This window comes from Microcaecilia unicolor, chromosome 3 (assembly GCF_901765095.1).
Source record: "Microcaecilia unicolor chromosome 3, aMicUni1.1, whole genome shotgun sequence".
Taxonomy (NCBI): Eukaryota; Metazoa; Chordata; class Amphibia; order Gymnophiona; family Siphonopidae; genus Microcaecilia; species Microcaecilia unicolor.
This window is the reverse complement of record NC_044033.1, coordinates 396,636,726-396,655,987: the sequence shown is the minus strand read 5'-3', so window position 1 is coordinate 396,655,987 and position 19,262 is coordinate 396,636,726. Positions and strand designations below refer to the sequence as shown.

The following is a 19,262-nucleotide window of genomic DNA, read 5'->3' as shown; positions in this document are numbered from 1 at the left end:
TATGATAGGGTGGCAAGAAGGAAGCCACAGCAAAGGAGCTTTAGGATGTGCTACAATGCTCAGGGAACACTGCTTGCTTGTGGGAGAAGGTTTTGTGCTCCGAAACCAAAGGGGAACGTCTGGTCTCAATGCTAGGCTGTATGTTGCATGAAACGCAGTACATCACCTTGCTGATACCATCCCTGGGGTAAAGTGTGGTACAGTGGGTGGGGATGAGCAGCAGCGGGGCAAGGAGATGGAGCAATGCATAAGCAAGTCTTGGAGGAAATCCAGTTCCAGTCTGCCTTAAGAGCTGGGACTGTGGAGGTCAGTGACCTAGGTATAGAACAGTAGAGAAGAAATCTTCCTGTGGCCCAGCCCTGAATCCAGTAGAAAATGTGTAGCAGGACGGAGGACTGCAGTCCACAGATATCCCAAGCTAGTCTGCCCCATCTGCTGTGCAGTGATAAACAGCCACAAGTCATTTAGGCCCCCCCCCTTTTTTTTTTTTACACAAAGCTAGGTACACACTGTGTGCTTACTGCAGCAAAAAAAAAAAAAAAGGCTTACCCTGGGGTGTGCTGAGGCATTCTGTGGTAAGTTTTGGATGTGCAAATGCCACACACATGCTAAGAAACGTATTTTTTAGAATTGGGGATGGGTCTGGGGGCAGAGTGTGGGTGTGTTCTGTGCTAATCTTACCACCTACAGAATAGATGGTAGGGGCTCACATGCTAATGGCTACGTGCTAATGGGAAAATGAGTGCGTGGCCATCAATATAGACAAATCGGCTATTTTACCCCGGCAGTGAATGACCGGTGTAAGGGTGTGCTATGGTCACTTTTTATTACTAGTTGGGAAAAAGGTCCCCTAGTGAGTGTCTACCAAGTACTTAGTCAGGGGTCATGAAGACTTAAGCAGTAAAGACTGGTTTCTTGTTCTTTGTGAATATTTCTCTGTTTTGAGGGTGTAGAATATGTTATATAGAAAAGTGAAACACTCCCACTTTAGTGCATTTTGAATTATTTTTAGGTCATGCACAAGGGTGTGAAGGCAGGTGCTGTATATTGCACTCACTTCCCATCATGCCTTGTTCCAGATTCTGCTGCCATTTCATTTATTAGATCTATGCACTATTTTGCATTTTGAAAGTGGTCTATATCATAAAATCAAAATAACACAAGCATCAATAAAGGCTGTAATAAAGAAAATAAAATTAATAATGTAAAAAAAACTAACCCACTTTTTTTTTTTTTTTTACAAAGCCGTGTGGCAATGTCGACACAGCCTATTCACTTTGAATGGGCTGTGTCTGCATTATGGCTTTGTATAGGGGGGGGGGGGTAAATTGTTGAAATACTGGTTTTTAACTGCCTTAAAATGTGATTATAGGAGCCCACAGACAAGGTGATCATATAGTTCCATGTTAGGACTAGCCCTTCCTGTCCCTCTTTTTAATTAATTTCCCCTTTTTAACCAGATTCTCTCCTTCTTTCTTCCCCCCCCCCCCCCCCAAAATCAGATCAAGGGCTGAAATGTAACCTGCTTATGGTGCCTAGTCATTTAGCCCAGCTGGTGCTCTGGGTAGTCTGGGGGCTAGGGCTAGCTGCAGGGGACAGAAACACCTCTAGTGATATGGCTACATAAAGATTCTGGTATGCTCCTGCCATACCTCTCCAGTTTTGGTATTCTGGGTGGCTGCCAATCTGGCTATCTACAGCCCTGCACATGAGCACTCATTGGCAACACCCGATTCTCCCCCACCCCTCTACCCCCAAACTTTATTCCAATTAGCAGCAGCAAGAGTCCTTTTTACTGATGGTCATACACCTGGGCTGTTTCTCAGTCTGTAATCGTGGGCCTTCATTCTAGCCAGTAGGTGCCACTTTTGTACAAGCACTTGCTCTCTGAGGGACTGTGTGTGCTGCCTGAGAGGCAGATGCAGCAACCAAACGTAAAAAAATCAAAATCGTTAAAGTCCCTAACGATTTTTAAAAAACGAAGAATGCACCAAAAAAAAAAGTCACACATGCTCAGATCGGTATTCAAACGTACAATGTATCAAAGAATCACAATACACATCGGTAATCGGCCCCTAAATCATGCGCAGAGCAGCCAAGCGTTTTGCTGGCTGCTCTGCGCATGCTGCAAACGTAAAAACAAACAAAAAAAAAAGCCACAACACACACACGTGGCTACCCGGTCAGCAAAATCCAAAAACAAAGGATCGGGAGGGGGCAAGGGCGCTCATCAGGAGCGTCCTGTATGGACAGCCTTGCCCCCCCCCCCCCGCTGCTCCCCACTTTCCGCCGCTCCCCCCCTCCCCCCCCGAAAAAGCAAAATGCTAGCTGGCTGCCCCGGTCCCCCTCCCTTCCTGTTCCTGTGTTCTGCAGAGCTAACTCCGCCTCCCGTCATTCTTTCGCCCCGCCCCCGCTGCCCCCCCTGAGGTCGACTACGCCGCTCCCCCCCTCCACCGAGACCCCCCTCCCTATTAACGACCCGAGCAGCGCCTCTCACCTCTTTCAGAAGCGCTGCACGGGCAGGAAGATCTATTGTGTTGGTTGTAGAGTCTCCATGACGTCTCTTCTTCCCTGGCCCAGGCCCCGCCTCCTTCTGACTTACGGAGGCTCGTCAGAGGGGCAGGACGGGGCAGCTCAGGTTGGGCTTCAAACGCCGTTGCTGGGCGCTTCTGTTTGCCGCCTGGCTGCGGTGGATTTTGGCACCATATCGGCTCAGGCGGCACGAGCAGTGTCTGATTTAAATTCCGGACCGTGTGAGCGTCCATCAGCTGTTCAGGCCGTGCCGGCTGAGGTGCAGTCGGTGGCAGACACCGGGAGATCGAAGGGCAGCATTAAAACTCAGCGCCGCCTTTCCCTTGCTGTTCCTCAACACATCGAGATGACAGACACCATTTTGGACAAGTGGGTCACTTCGGGTATGGGACCTTCAGTGCTCAGGGAACAGCAGCAGCAGCAGCAACCTCCGGTAGATGTGGAGAGTGCTTTGCCTATGGATGGCAATTTTTGTGATACGGAGACTGGTGTGGATGGGGAGGATGTTCCCTTTTCACCTGAGTTTATGCTTTTGTTGCACAAGGCATTTTAGCTTGAGAGCAGGTGGGGGGCTCCTTCGGGGGGGGGGGGGCTCTCCTTCAGAGTTTTCAGCTCCTTCTCCCTCTAGTGTGAAGCGTCCTCGTATCACTTCACAGGCTATCGACTTAGAGTTGGTTTGTTCAGATGTAGATGATGGCAGATTGTCAGAGATTTCTCAGCTCACCCGGTCTAAATCTTTGGAGGAGGGTGAGCTACCAGCGGAGCGGAGGGGGGGGGGGATGATGCCATGGCGGCACGGATGTTTTGCCAGGCGGAGTTGCCTAACCTTATAGTTAGAGCTTTGGAGGTTTTGAATATCTCTTTTCCGGACAGCGATCTCCCCTCTACGTCTGTTCCCTCGATTATGTTGGGAACTAAGCGGCCACCTAGAACCTTCCATATTCACGAGGCAATGGGATACTCCTGAGGCAGGTCTCAGGGTGGCAAGAGCCATGACTTGACTTTATCCGCTGCCGAAAGCTGCCAATCTAGGGAAATTCAATATTCTCAATATTAGTCGCCTATTGTGATTCTCAATTTGTTCTATTTTTCGATATGTTACTAGCTTATCTTTTACCAAAGCGTCCATCGTAAGCTTTATATTATTAACTTCTGTTAGTGTCTGTAAAACCTGATTTGTTGTTTCAGTTTTTAGCTTCTCCAGAGATTCAGTAAGAGTATCCATTTTACTCACAATTAGCGTTGTTTCCTGGGTTGACTTAGTAACTGCAACTGTTAATTCCTGGATTGCTTTCCATATGGCTTCCAGTGTAGCATCCACGGGAGATTCGTGCTCCAAGTTAGTGAGCTCTGTGGGTTTAGAGGCTGCACCGCCGGTCTAGGCCCTGCTCTAAACGCGCTTCGTCTCAGCTAGGGTCTCCACGTCGTCTTTAGACCTCGCAGGACAAGGAGGTGGATTTAGTTCCGGCGAGGATAAAGTTGTTTCTAGGCCCTGGAGTGCCGGTGCTCCTCCGCCAGCACTCTGCCCGGGACTCGTCAAGCCTGTTGTTTGTGGGCTGCTCATCCTATAGCAGTCTAAAGTTTGCTGGATGGGGGACGAAGTTCTGGCCATTGGTGGTTGGCCTTTTGCCGTTCCCTTTCTCTTCGTGTGCGGCATCGACAAGCAGAAAATGTAAGTGGAAAACTCCAGGAAACCACAGAGCTGCTTAGCGTGTGAGCTTCAGGTCGCCATCTTGCCACGCCCCTCACCCTCCCTTTGAGTCCCAATAGTGGGATTTTAGGCAGCATGTATGTACAGTACTTCATATTTGATGAAAGATATGTAGTGCAGTATCACAGAACACTTGTTGGTGTATGCTAGCAGCAAGTCTGTGTACTGACGAAAGAATCAGCCATACTTAGGGTCAGTGGGGGCCATTACTAGTTTCTAGGCCTTGCAATGAAGAGCAGTGGATAATAAAATAAAAACGTAAGCTGGCAGCGCTAAGTACAAGGAATTGCAGTATAACTTGGACCATATCAAAGAGGGCAAAAACAGCCTAAAACTATTCTTGGCTGTGGAAGATATTGGAATAATTTCAACTGTCAAAATGAGACACAACTGCACAGGCTTGCTGTGGTTAGATAGCTTTGAATTTGTACTTGGGATTAAACTTTGAAGGGAAGAGAAGTCTCTTGAAAACCAGTGAAACATTTTCCACATTAAGTGCTGTCCAAAGTATATCTGCAGTGTAAAACAAGCTTCCTTTGCTATTAGCAGAGGACTCCTTCTGTAACTCTAAGATCAGATTACATTGTTTTGATGCATAGGAGATGGTCTGTGTGAAGCACTGGGAGGTGAGCTGCTTTTTTGAATGGAGATACAAACGTGGTAACTCTTAACATAGTTTTAAATGGACCATCAGAAGTAAGCACAAACTTCAAAGTTGAGCGGCTTAAAATAGTAACATAAATAAGGTTATGCCTCCATTCCTCATTGGTCCAATTTTTTTGTATAAATATTTATTGGATACAAACTTCTTCAAATTCTGATTTATTTTTCTTCCTTTGAAATTATAGATCTATCAATTTTCTCATATTTGAAATTACAAAGACTTGGCTTTAGTCAGTCTGATGCAGGTCAAGCCCAAAAGAGCCTCTGACATAGCACCATGTTTCGCTCCAAGCTACGTCAAGGAAGCATGAACTGCAGATGGAGAAATAAAATCAATAAACTTCTTGACTGGAAAGCACTTTTCATCTGGAGAGCATTTTTCATTTGGAGCTTGAATCATGTTGGGTAGCTCAAACTTAATTGTCTGCTGAATGGTGTTATCTTATGATCCTGGAGAGGAAAATACAATATCCAAAAGACAGGCCACAGTAGTAAGCAATGTGGTAAACTTTAGTAGTGGGTTCCAAAGGAAAACAAATTCAGGAAGCTTCTCTTTCTTGAAGTACAAAAAAAGTTTAGGGCTGGCTAACTCCAGGATCCAATGTATAGGCTAGGTCAGTTCTATATGGTTGTCTGTCCATCTGCCTCCGTTTCAGTGGTTTAACATAGGCCTCCTGTAACATGTTCCATGCTGTTCCCATTGTGCTTAGTAAAGAAGTGTTAGCCCAAAGTTTAATTACAAGATAACTAGTCTGATTACCCTACAGGTATAAGAACAACCTACAGAAGTAACTTAAGCTGCTTGGGCCTTATCCCTCATTTGTCCTGTCTGTCTGTCCTGATCTTAGATTGTAAGCTTTTTTGAGCAAGGACTGTCTTTTCTTCATGCTAAATTGTGCAGCGCTGCGTATGACTGTTAGCGCTATAGATTTGTAGTAGTAGTAGTACTGGGTGCTAGCAGCTGGCATTCAAAGGTAGGACAAAACAGACAGCTTTGAATGCCAGCTGCTAGTGCCCTGTGGCATACTGAAATATGGTTTGGCAGTGGCAAACCTTTTGCTCAATGTTTTGTTTTAAGATGTGGTGGTTTGGTCTTCTGTCACTGAAGGCATTTTGAATTTGGTGTACTGCTCCCCACAGTCACTGTGTTGATACATGTATAGCCCTCCTGGGACAGAGAAATGTCCAGTGTACCTAATAACTCACCTTGAGCTACTACTGAAAAGGTGTGAGCAAAATCTAAATAAATAACCATACAGCTGAGGAGGGAGGGGGGGGGAGTGGCTTTTTGGTTCCATTTGCTCCTCTGTTTCCAGGTCAAGTCAGGTTATTGTTCCATAAGCGAGTGGTTCTCAAACATCTTTCATGACTGACTGGGGTGCCTCCAGGACCATAAGCCTTCTGTGACACCCCCAGCAGGTGTCGGCAGTGGGCCAGGGAAATAACACAGCTGGACAAAAGGGATGAACACAAAAATGAGTACTTTATTCAAAGGAATCATCAGGCCTGTTCCCTCACAGGCCCAAGACATAGAGTAGGAAAACTACTGCAGGTTCAGAAATCATGGTATTAAGCAGGCCTCCAGTGGCAGGCCAACATAGTCAGTGACTTCTGGGGTTGCCACGCCCCAAACAGTCTATAAGTGTTTGTTTCCTCTGAGGTCCAGATCTGGCTCCAGCCAGACCTCCAAAGCAAAACTTTCAAGATTTAGTCCAAAAGTAACACTGGCTTACCTCAGCCAGGTTGCAAAATTGGAAAGGAGCTTCAGCAGTTTACAGTTGGGGATTTAAGTCTTCCCTTCCTTAACCTAAGCCTGGCCCCGTCTGTTAAACTTCCCCCTCCCAGCACACTTCCTCACAGGGTGGGACCAGTGCTCTTAAGGTGGCCCAGGCTGGTTAGAGTGGAAATTTTCTTAAGGGTGAGGGGCAGTGTTCTATAAATCCCCTCACACTTTCACTTACAACTACATGGTGTAGTTCATGTATGTGTCCAACTTAACAAAACCAAAAATCGTAATGGACACACCCCAACTTCCCTCTTCCTCCCTAAGTTCCCTAGTTTACCTACCTTACATGAGCCTATTCTACTACAATAACAGCTGTATTTGTTATTCCAGAACTGGCGAACGCTACGACGGGCCTATGTAAGCCTCATTGAGCCTGCAAATAGGTGGGAAAATGTGAGATACAAATGTAACAAATAATAATAACTCAGCCAGGTGCCACAACAATTTGTTCTTTAGGGCTCTGACACTGATTCCTTACATGAGTCCTACAGAGAAACATAGAAAATGACTGAAGACCATATGGCCCAGCTAAAGAGGGCAATTTTATAAACTGACACCTTGGTCTAGGTGCCATAACGCTGTGCGCTTAGCACCAATTCTGTAATGGCATTTTGGCACCAAGATGTCATTATAGAATCCGAGCGCACATGTCAATGGCAGGCATAAGTTGGTATGTCAAGTGATGCACACATGTAGTTTATAGTATTCTATAAACTATGTACATACCTGGGAGAGATGCTCATACTCCAATTAATGGCACCAGTTCATAGAATTGCCCCCTAAATGTTCCTCTGAAATCATCATGGATGCCTTCTTTCTCCCAGGTTCTGTAAAACTTCCCTTCCCCACCCCGAGGCATCCTTGGCACTGGCTAGCCTAGTTAACAGTCTTCCAAATGACACTGTAAAGCATCATTATGGATCCTCTTAGGCTAGGAAAAATGGCTCAGAAAACGGAGCTATGTTGCTCAAGGAAAGGAAGGGGGGTGAAGGGGTGTATGACTTGAGGTTTCTGTGGGAATGGGTGAAATATAGAGGTGCAATTTAAATTTTTTTTTTCTTTTTTTGCTTTGGTCTTCATCGAGGAAGGTCTGGGAGAGATACTGGTGCCAGAAATGGTATTCAAAGCTGACAAATCAGAGAAAATGAATGAAATCTCTATAAACCTGGAAGATATAATGGTGCAATTTTGACAAATTGAAGAGTAAAATATCACCTGGACTGGATGGTATTCATCCCAGAGTACTGATAGAATTGAAAAATGAACTTACAGAACTTTTGTTAGTAATATGTAATTTACTAACAGATTGGAGGGTAGCCAATGTAGTACCGATTTTTAAAGGTTGCAGAGGTTATCTGTTAATTATAGACCGGTGAGCCTGATGTCGGTGCTGGGCAAAGTGGTAGAAGCTATTATAACGAACAAAGTTACTGAGCATATTCAAAAGCGTGGATTAATGAGACAAGGCAACATGGATTTAGTCAAGGGAAATCTTGCCTCACCAATCTTCTATATTTCTTTGAAGGAGTGATCAAACATGGATAAAGGTAAGCAGGTCGATTATTGTGTATCTGAATTTTCAAAAGGCATTTGATAAAGTAACTCATGTAAGACTCCAGAGGAAATTGGAGCGTCATGGGATAGGATGTAGTGTTCTATTGTGAATAAAAAACTGGTTAAAAGATATGGTTAAATACTCAGTATTCTCAATGGAGAAGGGTAGATAGTGAAGTTCCCCAGGGGTCTATGTTGGAACTGCTGCTTTTTAACATAATTATAAATGATCTAGAGATGGGAGTAACTAGAGAGAGAACTTTGTGTCATCAGCAAATTTAATTATTCAAAGTTGTTAAATCCCAAGAAGATTGTGAAAAATTACAAGAGGACTTTACGAGAATGGGAGACTGGGCAGATTATGTTTAGTGTGTTGCATGTGGGAAAAAGGAACCCAAGCTATATACACGATGCAAGGTTCCATATTAGGAGTTACTGAGCAGGAAAGGGATTATCTAGGTGTCACTGTTGATATCTAGGTATCATCATTGATAATAGTTGAAACCCTTTGCTCAGTTTGTGGGGGCGGCGGCTAAGAAAGCAAATAGAATGTTAGGTATTAGGAAACGAATGGAAAACAAAAATATGGACATCATAATGCCTTTTGTATCGCTCCATGGTGTGACTGCATCTCGAATTCTGTGTGCAATTCCTGTCTCCACATCTCAAAATCGAATCAATTCTTGTATAATGCTAATATCCCCTTTCCAGAGTTCAGTGCAGTTGATATTCTAGGTGAAACAAAAGCCGATAATGTTAGTGTGGTGTATGAGACCAAAAACATTATGGGAAAGGATAATAGATGATTCTAGGAGGTAGAAGTCAGTGGATTATGAAGCAGTCTTTGGGTTTTTAGCCTCTTCCTGAAGCTAAGGTAGCTGTTCTCTGCTGTAGTGGCAATAGGTGGAGAGTTCCATATTTTAACTCCAAGTACAGGGATAGAGAGCTGTCTTCCGATTTCAGATTGTCTTTTGAAATGGTGACGCTAGCATCAGTTCTTTGTCTGTTAGACTGGCGAAGTGGTTTTCTTAGTCAGCAGTTCAGAGGTAAAACCCTGTAAGACTTAGAAAAACTAAACGAGCAGTCTTTGAACCAGTCTTTCTGCTATGGGAAGCCAGTGCAGTTGAAAACACTAGTCTATTCAATCTGTATATTAGTCTAGCAGCTGTATTTATGATTTACATTTTTTTTCTGATATTGACACGTAATACCAAGAAATAGAACACTACAGTAATTTAAGTGAGGTAGGACTAACATTTGGACTAGTAGTGTAAAGACTTTTTGGTCAAAGAATGGTCTGACTTGCGTCTCATTTTCTTCCATAGCTGGTTAATATGGGAAGAGAAGGTGAGTGAAGAATCAAGCAAGACCCCTAGTACTCTGGTTTCAGACTCAACTGTAAAGCTTTGGCCATTGGACAAAGATATTATGATGGGACGTCAACTCCACATTGTTTGTTGGTCAGAGCCCAGGTGCTAACAGCAGTCATGCCATTCGCTATAGACCTCAGTTGTATCTTTGTTTTATGCTGTCACTGTTAAGAGAAGCAGGAAGTCATCCGCATAGGACAATAGCAATTTATTAAGACCCAGGTGTATTGAGGCAAGGGATGACATAAAGAGACTGAACAGGATAGGTGAGATCCCTTTGGGACGCCACAGTTAGACCAGTAGTTGGAAAGTTGGTTGTTTTTGCTTGACAGAATAGCTTCAATTTGAAAGGAATTCACTGAACCATTTGATCAGTCCCTGTTATTCCTGTCCAGTCCAGGTGTTCGTCGGTGTTATCCCTATCTGGTCCAGGCATTCGAGTAGCAATGTGTGGTCAACCGCATCGAACGTTGCCAATTTAGTGAGGAGAAGAATTGGTCACCTTTGCATATGTGGCGGTGTTAGGACTAGCAGCAATGCTTCCATATTATGTGACGATCTGAAGCCAAATTGTGGCCATCTGAAGCCAAATTGTGGCCAATGTAATTCCTGTCTGGTCCAGGTGTTCAAGTTACAATGTGTGGTCAACCGTGTTGAACGCTGCCGATTTGTATCGCATTGGAGAAGAATTACTTAGTCACCTTTGCATAGGTGGTGGTTGTTAGTACGAAAACATTGCTGCTAATTCTATGTGACTATTTGAAGCAAAATTGTGACCAGTGTAATATAGAAAACTTTTCCAGATATAAAGAGTTGTTTACTGATGTAGGTTTGTAATACTTTAGTAAAAACGGGTATGCTTGCCACTGGACAGTAGTTTGATTCTACATCTTGCCCAGATCCCTTTGACAGTGGAGTGAGAACAATTTTGCCCATATCAGGAGGAAGAGAACCAGATTTTAACAGCTCATTGAGATCAAGAAACCAGTTTACTGCTTCTGTAGGGATGGATTTGAGTAGGTATTTTGGGTATTGATCCAGGGAGCAGTTGGCTCGGGAGCATTTCAACAGTAGTGATCTTACATCTTCAACTGTTAGTAGTTGAAAAGATTCCCGGTTTTGGTCAGTTTTGAGTCCTTGGATTGTAGGATCTCCGGCTGAGGCTGAACAATTTTCCTCTGTTGGGTAGATTTAGATAAGACCTAATTTGGAGAATCTTATTGGTGAAATGATCAGCTAGGTCTTGGGTGGTGGGACATGTTTCTGTGAGTGTTCAAAATCATTAATGGAAGCTAGTTTTTTAACTAAGGAGACTTTTTTTTTTTTTTGTCGAGATCATCTTGACCTAGCACTGTTTTGAATCGGCTACCACCTTCCTGTAGCGTTGGAAGGCTGACTTCCATTTGGATTTTATCGGTAGTATTTTTGTTCTTTCTCCATTGCTTTTCAAGGTGTTGACATTCCCTATTTAGGATGAATAGTTCCTCTGTAAACCATGGTGAATTTCTGGACATTTGACCTTTTTAGTGGTAAATGGAGCAATTTTGTCTAGTATGGCTTTTACTTTGGTATCCCAGTGGGATTTGATCGAACCATGTGTAGGAGATGAGGTAGTGAGGGAATCTGTTAGTTCCAACCTTAAAGTGACCTTACTGATTTTACCTCTGGTGGACATGAGTTTGGAAGACTTGTGCCTGGTTAAGCTTGACGTACATATATCAATGGTGAAATCCAGTTGGAAGTAGGTAGACCATGGTACTGGCTTCCATTTGAATGAACTGATTAGGATAGGAAGTCATGAAGTCTTAACATATGGCCTTTCATGAGTTGCACCCTCAGAGAATGTAGTAGTTCACGTCTTTCAGGAATGATTTGAAGTTATGGACATTGTTGTCCGCATCATTTTCCAGCTCTCGGGAACATAATCCTAGAATATTGTGGCGTGACAGGGGAAGTAATCTGTACAAGTCTAGGTTCTGCCTTGGACCAAGCTCCCGGAGGACGGTAAAGGAGAAGTAGGACGATTTGCCTTGCCTCTTTTTGAATCATCGCAGAATTTGCACAGCATATATTCCAGTTCAGGGAAAACCTCAGGACTAACTAGAAGACGTGGGAAAAAAAACTCTTAAATATAAGAGCAAGTCTGCTGCCACTTTTTTTTTTTACCGTCTTGGAGAGTGAAGAACACTGTAACCGGGTGGATAGATGTGAGGCAGTATCGGACTTTCAGCTTCTGTGAGCCATATTTCTGAGATAACCAGCCCAGATCTGAAGATTTAGCAGATCCCTGAGTAAGAGAGCCTTGTTCCCTATAGACTTGTTATATAAATGGTGGGTACAGGAGTGAGTTGTGACTTGTGTTCAAAAGGGGAGTCTTGTTTCGGTAATTTCAAAAGGTAACAAGTTTGTTTGTTTTTGTTTTAGGCCGTCAAATGTTAGCCATTTGGTTCTGGTCTGAAACCATAGTAGCGTTCTGATTATATATTGGCATTGTCTAGCAGGTATCTGACATTAGGGGGTATTCTTACTACAGTGATTTCTAGACAGATTGTTGATTATGGGGATGAGGGGGGTAGGATTAGGCACTAAGTGATCTGGTAGGTTGTTGCCTGACGTGCGCAAAAGGGTTAAGCAAATCCATGTGAGCCACTTTATGGGGGTAGAAATAATGGAAGACAGAGAAGGGTGACAAAAATGATAAAGGGGATGGGATGAATTCCCTATGAGGAAAGGCTAGAGCGGCTAGGGCTTGTCAGCTTGGAGATGAGACAGCTGAGGGGAGATATGATAGAGGTCTATAAAATACTGAGTTGAGTGGCGTGAGTAGATGTGAATTGCTTGTTTACTCTTAAAAAACAAATACTAGGCCTGAGGGCATGCAGTGAAGCTATAAAGTAGTAAATTGAAAACAAATCAGAGAAACTCAACATGTAATTAAACTCTGGCATTTGTTGTCTGAGAATGTGGTAAAAGCAGTTAGCTTAGCGGGGCTTAGAAAAGGTTTGGATAGCTTCTTAAAAGTTCATAAGCCATTATTAAGGTGAACTTGGGGAAAATCCACTGCTTATTTCTAGGATAAGCAGCATAAAATGTTTTGGGATCTTGTCAGTTACTTTATGGCAGAAGTGGGAGAATCGGCAGGTAGATGAAGGTAGTTTCAGAAGTGAGATGCTGAGTTGTGCAATATTGGTAAAAGACCAGTTCACTCAGAGAGTAGAGACATGTGTACCTGAGATGAGGTGAAAGTGTCTGAGCTTGCAGGGACAGAGGGACCGAGAACACTACCCACAAGGCCAGAGAGTGAGGTGAAGGGATCAATACCACACAACAATCACTACTTCTCTATATCCCCTGACTAGCTACAGAACCATCGAAAGAAACACCTCAACTACTCCCACACTCTTGTGATATAAAATTATATTCAACCAACAAGACTGTAAGATTGTATTTAACCAGTGTTCTACCTATAACATTGTATCCAACTTATGCCCCACTTAGAATGTAAATTGCACTGAACCCTGAAAGAGGGATATGAGCGAAATTGAATTGAAAATAGGGACAGAACCTGAAACCAGGTTACAGAGGCGGTCATGGGGGGGTGGGGGGTAGCTCTTCATTGGAGAGAGAGGCCATACCCGTGCTGACTCATCAGAAGGAAGGTAGTAGTGAAAATTGGGAAATGACAGCAGGACTCAGCCCAGCAGAGAGAAAAAGGAGGTCTTTGCAGGAGAAAAAAAACCACTAGTAGTGAAGCTTAAGCAAGTGGTGGTGCCTGCAGGCCATGTGAGACTACATTACGCATATCGTGGCAGGCAGGAAGTGACTGCAGCACTAAAATCCAAAGGCGTGAGAATAGCATTAAAGTCATTAAGCACATTTTAGAGCTATGATATGAAGACCAGTATAAGGCTGCCAGGGGCAGAACAAGTTCACCACCTTGAAAACATCACTGTTGGCACACAAAATGCTCTTCTTATTACACCTCATTCTTTCACTCTTCCCAAACCCTAAAGAACTAACAATGATCCACCTAAGCCACACTGGGGCTTTCAGATGTTCTAACCTCAGCTCATCTCCTCTCTTCCCCTTCTTCTGCCTGCTGTTCGGGTTGGCATGTAGTCCAGCACTCCTATGCAATCTCATCACCAGTATAAGGTCTCCACTACCACAAAATCAAGGCTGCTCCCATGTGGTTGCCCTTGTTGAACATACTGTTCTCCAACACCTATATTTGGATGGAACCTATGGCTTTATTTCTCCCCCCCCCCCCCAATAAAAAAAATATTAAAACTTTTTTTTGTCTGTCTTAACCTCCTTTACAATGGATATGGTATTCCCACAGAGATGTGCTAGGCTATTGGGAACATGCTGTTGGCTGTGAGCAAGAGTAGGGGTGAGGACGCACCCAGTGTAGCATTTGATAGAGAGTGTGCACTACTATTGCATACATAACTTCCAGTGTGCAGGGGGCTTCTCGTTGTGTCTGTGCTCCCCTCCCTGTGAATACCACCATGGACCAGAACCCACGCTTCATTGTTCTGCTTGTTCTCATCACTTCAGAATCTCTTCTCAGTATTCTTTAGCTTGTTTCATGTAGTGCAACTCTTTACACCATTTTTCCTCCTCCTGCCTTTCACTTTTTTTTGCCCTTCCTTTTACCATCTCTTGAGTCTTCACATCATTCCTACTTTGTTCCCTTTCCTGACTTTCTCTCTTACCCCAAAGGTGTCTCTCAAAAAAAAATTTGGTCCTGGGACTGTAGAAATGTTTGCCTGTTCCCCTCTGAGATGTCACTGCTGTAAACTTATTTTCTGAATCGTTCTACCACATTTTCTTGGGTTCTGACTGCATTGTTTGGTCCACTTGATGCACAGAATAATCATTTGATACCTGATATCTTCATCAATGTTTCTCATGCTTTTTCTCTTGTACCAGCTCTCACAGATTTATTTTCATGTCCGGTTTTCTTGCATCAAGCTCTTTTATTTGTTGGAATTAGAATGTCTCAGATGATTGTGACCTCTTCATTTTCCATAACTTCTCTTAAGGTCATGATCCAATACTTTTCTGGTACAGTATTTTGTTATCCATTAGAAACTTTGTAATGGATAAACAGGAAGCCCGAGCAACCAGCTATGTGTAATAGTTTCCAGCTCTTCCTTCCAGAATCTATATTGGTTGGTTTTGCTGTTTTCAAAATGTTCATATGTGGGATAGCTATTCCACTTCTCTACAACGGCTTTATATAAGTTTCTCTAAATGTTTGTTTATTTCATCTACAGTTGGTGGTGAAGGTCAGCAGTTCCAGACTGTGGCATTGCTGTGCTGTTTGGAAATATCTCCTCTTGACTGCCCAGTGTCAAGTACCAGGACAGTCTAAACATGTCTAACAATGGGATAGAATTGAAAGTATTTCACTTTAGGTTTAATAAGCTTTGACTGGTTTGAATAGCCGTTCCACGGTTGACTGTTAAAAACAACTTTGCCATAGTTGAAGGCTCTTCAGATGTTCTCTCAATCTCAGTATTTTTAAGAGATGGAATGTGTGTTTTTGTACTAAATAGCTGTTATAAAATCTTTGTAAGATGCCGTTTCAGTACTTGAGGTGCTGTTTTAACCATTACATTCCCACAGAAGTGAACTGTCTTGTTGGTTGTTGGCCTACTTTCCCAAGAGAAATGTATGCAGTCACCAAGTTTGTCTCCCATTTTGTGTCCATTTCACCCAATTGTCAGGACATGTCAAGGAGTGTGCTTTAATGTCCAAATAGATGCCTGTGTTCTGGAAACTAAATTCCATTAGTACCACACATAACTTCATGATATTATTTTATTTAACTTTTGTGATAGGGAAGAAAAATACAAATAGCAAAAGTTGATTTCAAAAGCTGCAGGCTCTCTGAATGAATGTGTAGTAGTGGACAATGTTCTTTATAGGTTTTGATGTCCCATGTGTGCATAAAATACATTTTGTACACAAGTTTTTTTTTTCAGCCTCAATTCAATGTGTGCAATATAGCCTAGCCTATTTTCACATTAACAAAAACCAGCAAATATTTTGTGCACATCGTTGCTAGGTGTGTGTGTGTGCCCTTTCTGATACATGTGCATGGCTTAGAGAGAATATGTGGGATGCAGTTGAATATAGCCTAGATTTATTTTGTGGATCCTGCCAAGTGATGCATCTTGGATGCTCTGTGCACAGCTCCAGAGCAGATTCTCTTGGATTCTTCTCTGAAAGGCAATTTGACTACTATTGTTGAAAAGTGCTTCATTAGTGTGTAGGACGAAGTGGGTGGTTTTGCTACCCTGGGACCACCTAGACAATCTCTTTAAAAAAAATCATATGTGTATGTATTACCTTCAAAAATTCCTCAAATTTTAAGTAAATGTAGTCTTGATGTTTTAATTGGTAACTAAATTTAAGAGAGGAAAGGAACCTTGGCACTAGTAATGGATGTGATTAAGATTCATAATACCCAAAAAACTTTAGATTTCAAACATCTATTGGCTTCCATTGTTTGATGTATTGGTTGTTGAGTTTATTTGCTTGGTGTACATTCATAATCCGTCTCATTACAGGTGGTAAATTCTGTGACTTGCTGCTAACATGTGGCTTTCAGTGGTAGCTGTGTGCTTCCTGGCAGTTCTTGGAGACACCCGCAATGTGCTACACTTTGCTCCCCTGTCTCATGACATGGTTAACTACATCAACAAGATAAACACTACATGGACGGTGAGTAATGCTGGCTTTTTATATCACAGTACTAAATTGTAATCTTTGCTCACTTTCACAGTATAGGCTGTTCATCTGCTTCTAGGACTGAACTGCTTTTTCAGGTTCATCTTCTAGATTTAGCTCACATTTTTTTTTTTTAGCAGTAGCTTAAGATGCGTTTTATATTCAGGTACACTGGGTATTGCCCTGTCTCCTGAAGGCTTACAGTCTAAGAGGCCTTTTTATTAAGTTGTGCTAGTAAATGGACGTAGTGTGCCCTAATGTGGGACTCGCCCATATCTAGTGTGGCTGTAAAATAAGTATTCCATGGCGTCCCACAGATCAATCCAGAGACTTGTGGGTTGTGTCCCTTTACCAGCAGGTGGAGATAGAGAGAACCTCCGAGGTTTGCTATATGTGGACCTGTGCAGCCAGCTGAACCTCACTATGTATTCTCTCTGTCTAGCAGGTGGAGGGACACCTCTGTTCAAGTCTGGTTTGATCTGGCTTCTGGTGTCCTTTGGGCCTAGTTTAGCACAGACAGGGGTTGAGTGACTGTTTGCAGCTTGTGGTGTACACCTGGTGATGCCAGGTCCCTCCCGGTCTCCCCCTACCTTTCCTCCGTTGCCCGGGGCTGTTGGCCTGATAGGGTGTTTCCTGTCTCTCCTGACTAAAAAAAAAAAAAAAAAAGGTGAGAGACTTTGTTTTTCTTTAATCATTCAGAGGAACTAGACATTCTGCTGAGTCAGTTTTGGGGCAGGCGTTTGTGGAGCATGTCAGTGCCTTGTGAGGCGGCTAAGCGCTGCTCCCGATGTGGAGGCCGGAGAGCAGCATCAAGGGAGTGTGAGTCCTGCCGCCGTCAGCCTGCAGCGGGTGTTCAGTGCGACGGGGATTCCCCTCAGGCGTCTGGTGAGTCTGAAGCGTAGGGGATAGTTCCGGTGGTTTCCTTGGGGCAGTTAGTGCAGTGCTCGTTGGCGGGTACCATTTTTTCCTTTCAGGCGCGACCTGCTCCGCACGTGGCGGTTGATAGACAAGAGGTGCAGCACACTTCTGTGGCACAGGCTCCAATGGAGGGAAGCGATGTACAGGGAGCAGGGGAGTCCCTTGCAGTTCCTTTTTCCATGGATTTTGTTTTATTAATGCAGAATGCCTTTCTTTTGAAGAAGTCAGGAGCTTCTCTTCAGGCAGCCCCGTCTCTTCCTCAGCAAACTTCGGTTGCTGCAGCCTCTCAGTCTTTCCTGCCAAAATGTCCCCGGGTGGAGATTTTGGATCCCGAGGAGCTATCTGACACAGATGGCCCGGTTTTGTCTCTGGGCCCTCCCTCAGAATCTTTGGATTTGGCAGATGAGGTCACCCTGCCCTCTGAGGAGGGGGATGATCTGACGGCTGCCCGCCTTTTTCGCAGGGAAGAGCTTCCCTCCCTGATTGTTAGGGCTTTTGAGGTTTTGGCCATTTCCTCCCTGAATCGTCAGGGGGAACAGGTCCAGTGCCCTCTATTATGTCTGGCACCAAATGCCCAGCTCGTTCCTTTCATGTGCATGAGGCCATGAAGATCCTTATTTTGGTGCAGTGGGATACGCTGGACAGTGGGCTTAAGGTTGTTTAGAGCTATGTTGCATCTTTACTCGCTACCTGCTCCTTACTTAGACTTGCTGAAGGTCCTTACGGTGGATTCATTAATCACAGCGGTCACTCAGAAAACCACTCTCCCTGTGGAGAGTGGCATGGCGCTCAAGGACCCTCAGGATCGTAAGTTGGAGACTTGCTTGAAGCTGTCCTTTGAAGTGGCGGCCCTTTCCCTGCAGGCCTCAGTTTGTGGCTCCTATGTGGTGCGGGCATGCTTATCGTGGGTACAGAAAGCCTCCTCTCTGGAAGATCTCGTGGCTGTTTTGCCGGCCATGGAGTCCGGTTTAGCCTTCCTTCTGGATCTTCTTTATGTTCTTTTGAGGGCTTCGGCGAAGGAGGTTTCCCTAGTGGTCACCACGCGTCGCTGGCTGTGGTTGCGGCATTGGGCTGCAGACGTGGCCTCTAAGTCATGTTTAGCAAGGCTTCCTTTTAGGAGAAAGCTTTTGTTTGGGACAGACTTAGAATAGATTGTGAGGGACCTCGGTGACTCTAAGGGCCAGCGTCTCCCGGAGGACAGGTCCAAGTTTGTACGACTGGCAGGACCTAGACCTAAGTTTAGGGATACACGGCGTTACCGTCCAGGTCGCAAGGCCTCTTTTCAGAGAGCAAGGTCTTCTCAGAGGCCTCAGCCCTTTGGAGGTGACAGGCAGGCCTTCCTTTCCGGTAACAGAAACCAGCCCGCAGCCAGGTCCACCCAATGATGGGGCTCTGGTCCATAACCAGCCGGTTATTGGGGGCAGACTGTCTTTATTCTTGGTGGAGTGACCAGGGTAACATCCCACGAATGGGTCTTGGAGGTTATCAGAGACAGCTACAAGTTGGAATTGGCTCGTCCGATAGTAGACTCTTTTCTGGAATCTCCTTGCAAATGTCATGCCAAGGTGCGTTCGACACACACTCCTCAATTTACAATGGCTGGGTGCCGTCCAGCTTGTACCCCCAGCAGAAAGAAGGTGCGGTCGATACTCCATTTATTTTGTGGTGCCAAAAAAGGGCGGTTCTTGGCGACCCGTCTTAGATCTCAAGTGATCAAAACAGGTCCTTACGGGTTCAGCTTTTCCGCATGGAAAACCCTCTGATTGGTGATCGCAGCGGTACAGCCAGTGGAGTTTTTGACCTCTCTCGATCTCAGAGGCCTATTTACACATTCCAATCTGGCCTCCCCATAGGCGCTTTCTTCACTTTGCAGTGCTCGGTCGTCATTTTCAATTCAAAGCGATGCCCTTCGGCTTAGCCACAGCGCCTCGGACCTTTTTCAAGGTCCTGGTAGTAGTGGCGGCCTATCTCAAAGGAAGGGATTCAG

The 19,262-nt window shown here is 44.3% G+C and overlaps 1 protein-coding gene across 2 annotated transcripts in view; it reads left to right on the top strand.

The window, feature by feature from the left end:
- Window positions 1–19,262, top strand: part of CTSB (cathepsin B) — a 69,759-nt gene that overhangs the window by 9,090 nt on the left and 41,407 nt on the right. For both annotated transcript variants that reach the window (XM_030198725.1, XM_030198726.1), the window contains exon 2: window positions 16,198–16,351. In XM_030198725.1, coding sequence (XP_030054585.1) covers window positions 16,226–16,351 — 126 coding nt within the window. In that variant the 5' untranslated portion in view covers window positions 16,198–16,225. The remainder of the gene's footprint in view (window positions 1–16,197; window positions 16,352–19,262) is intronic.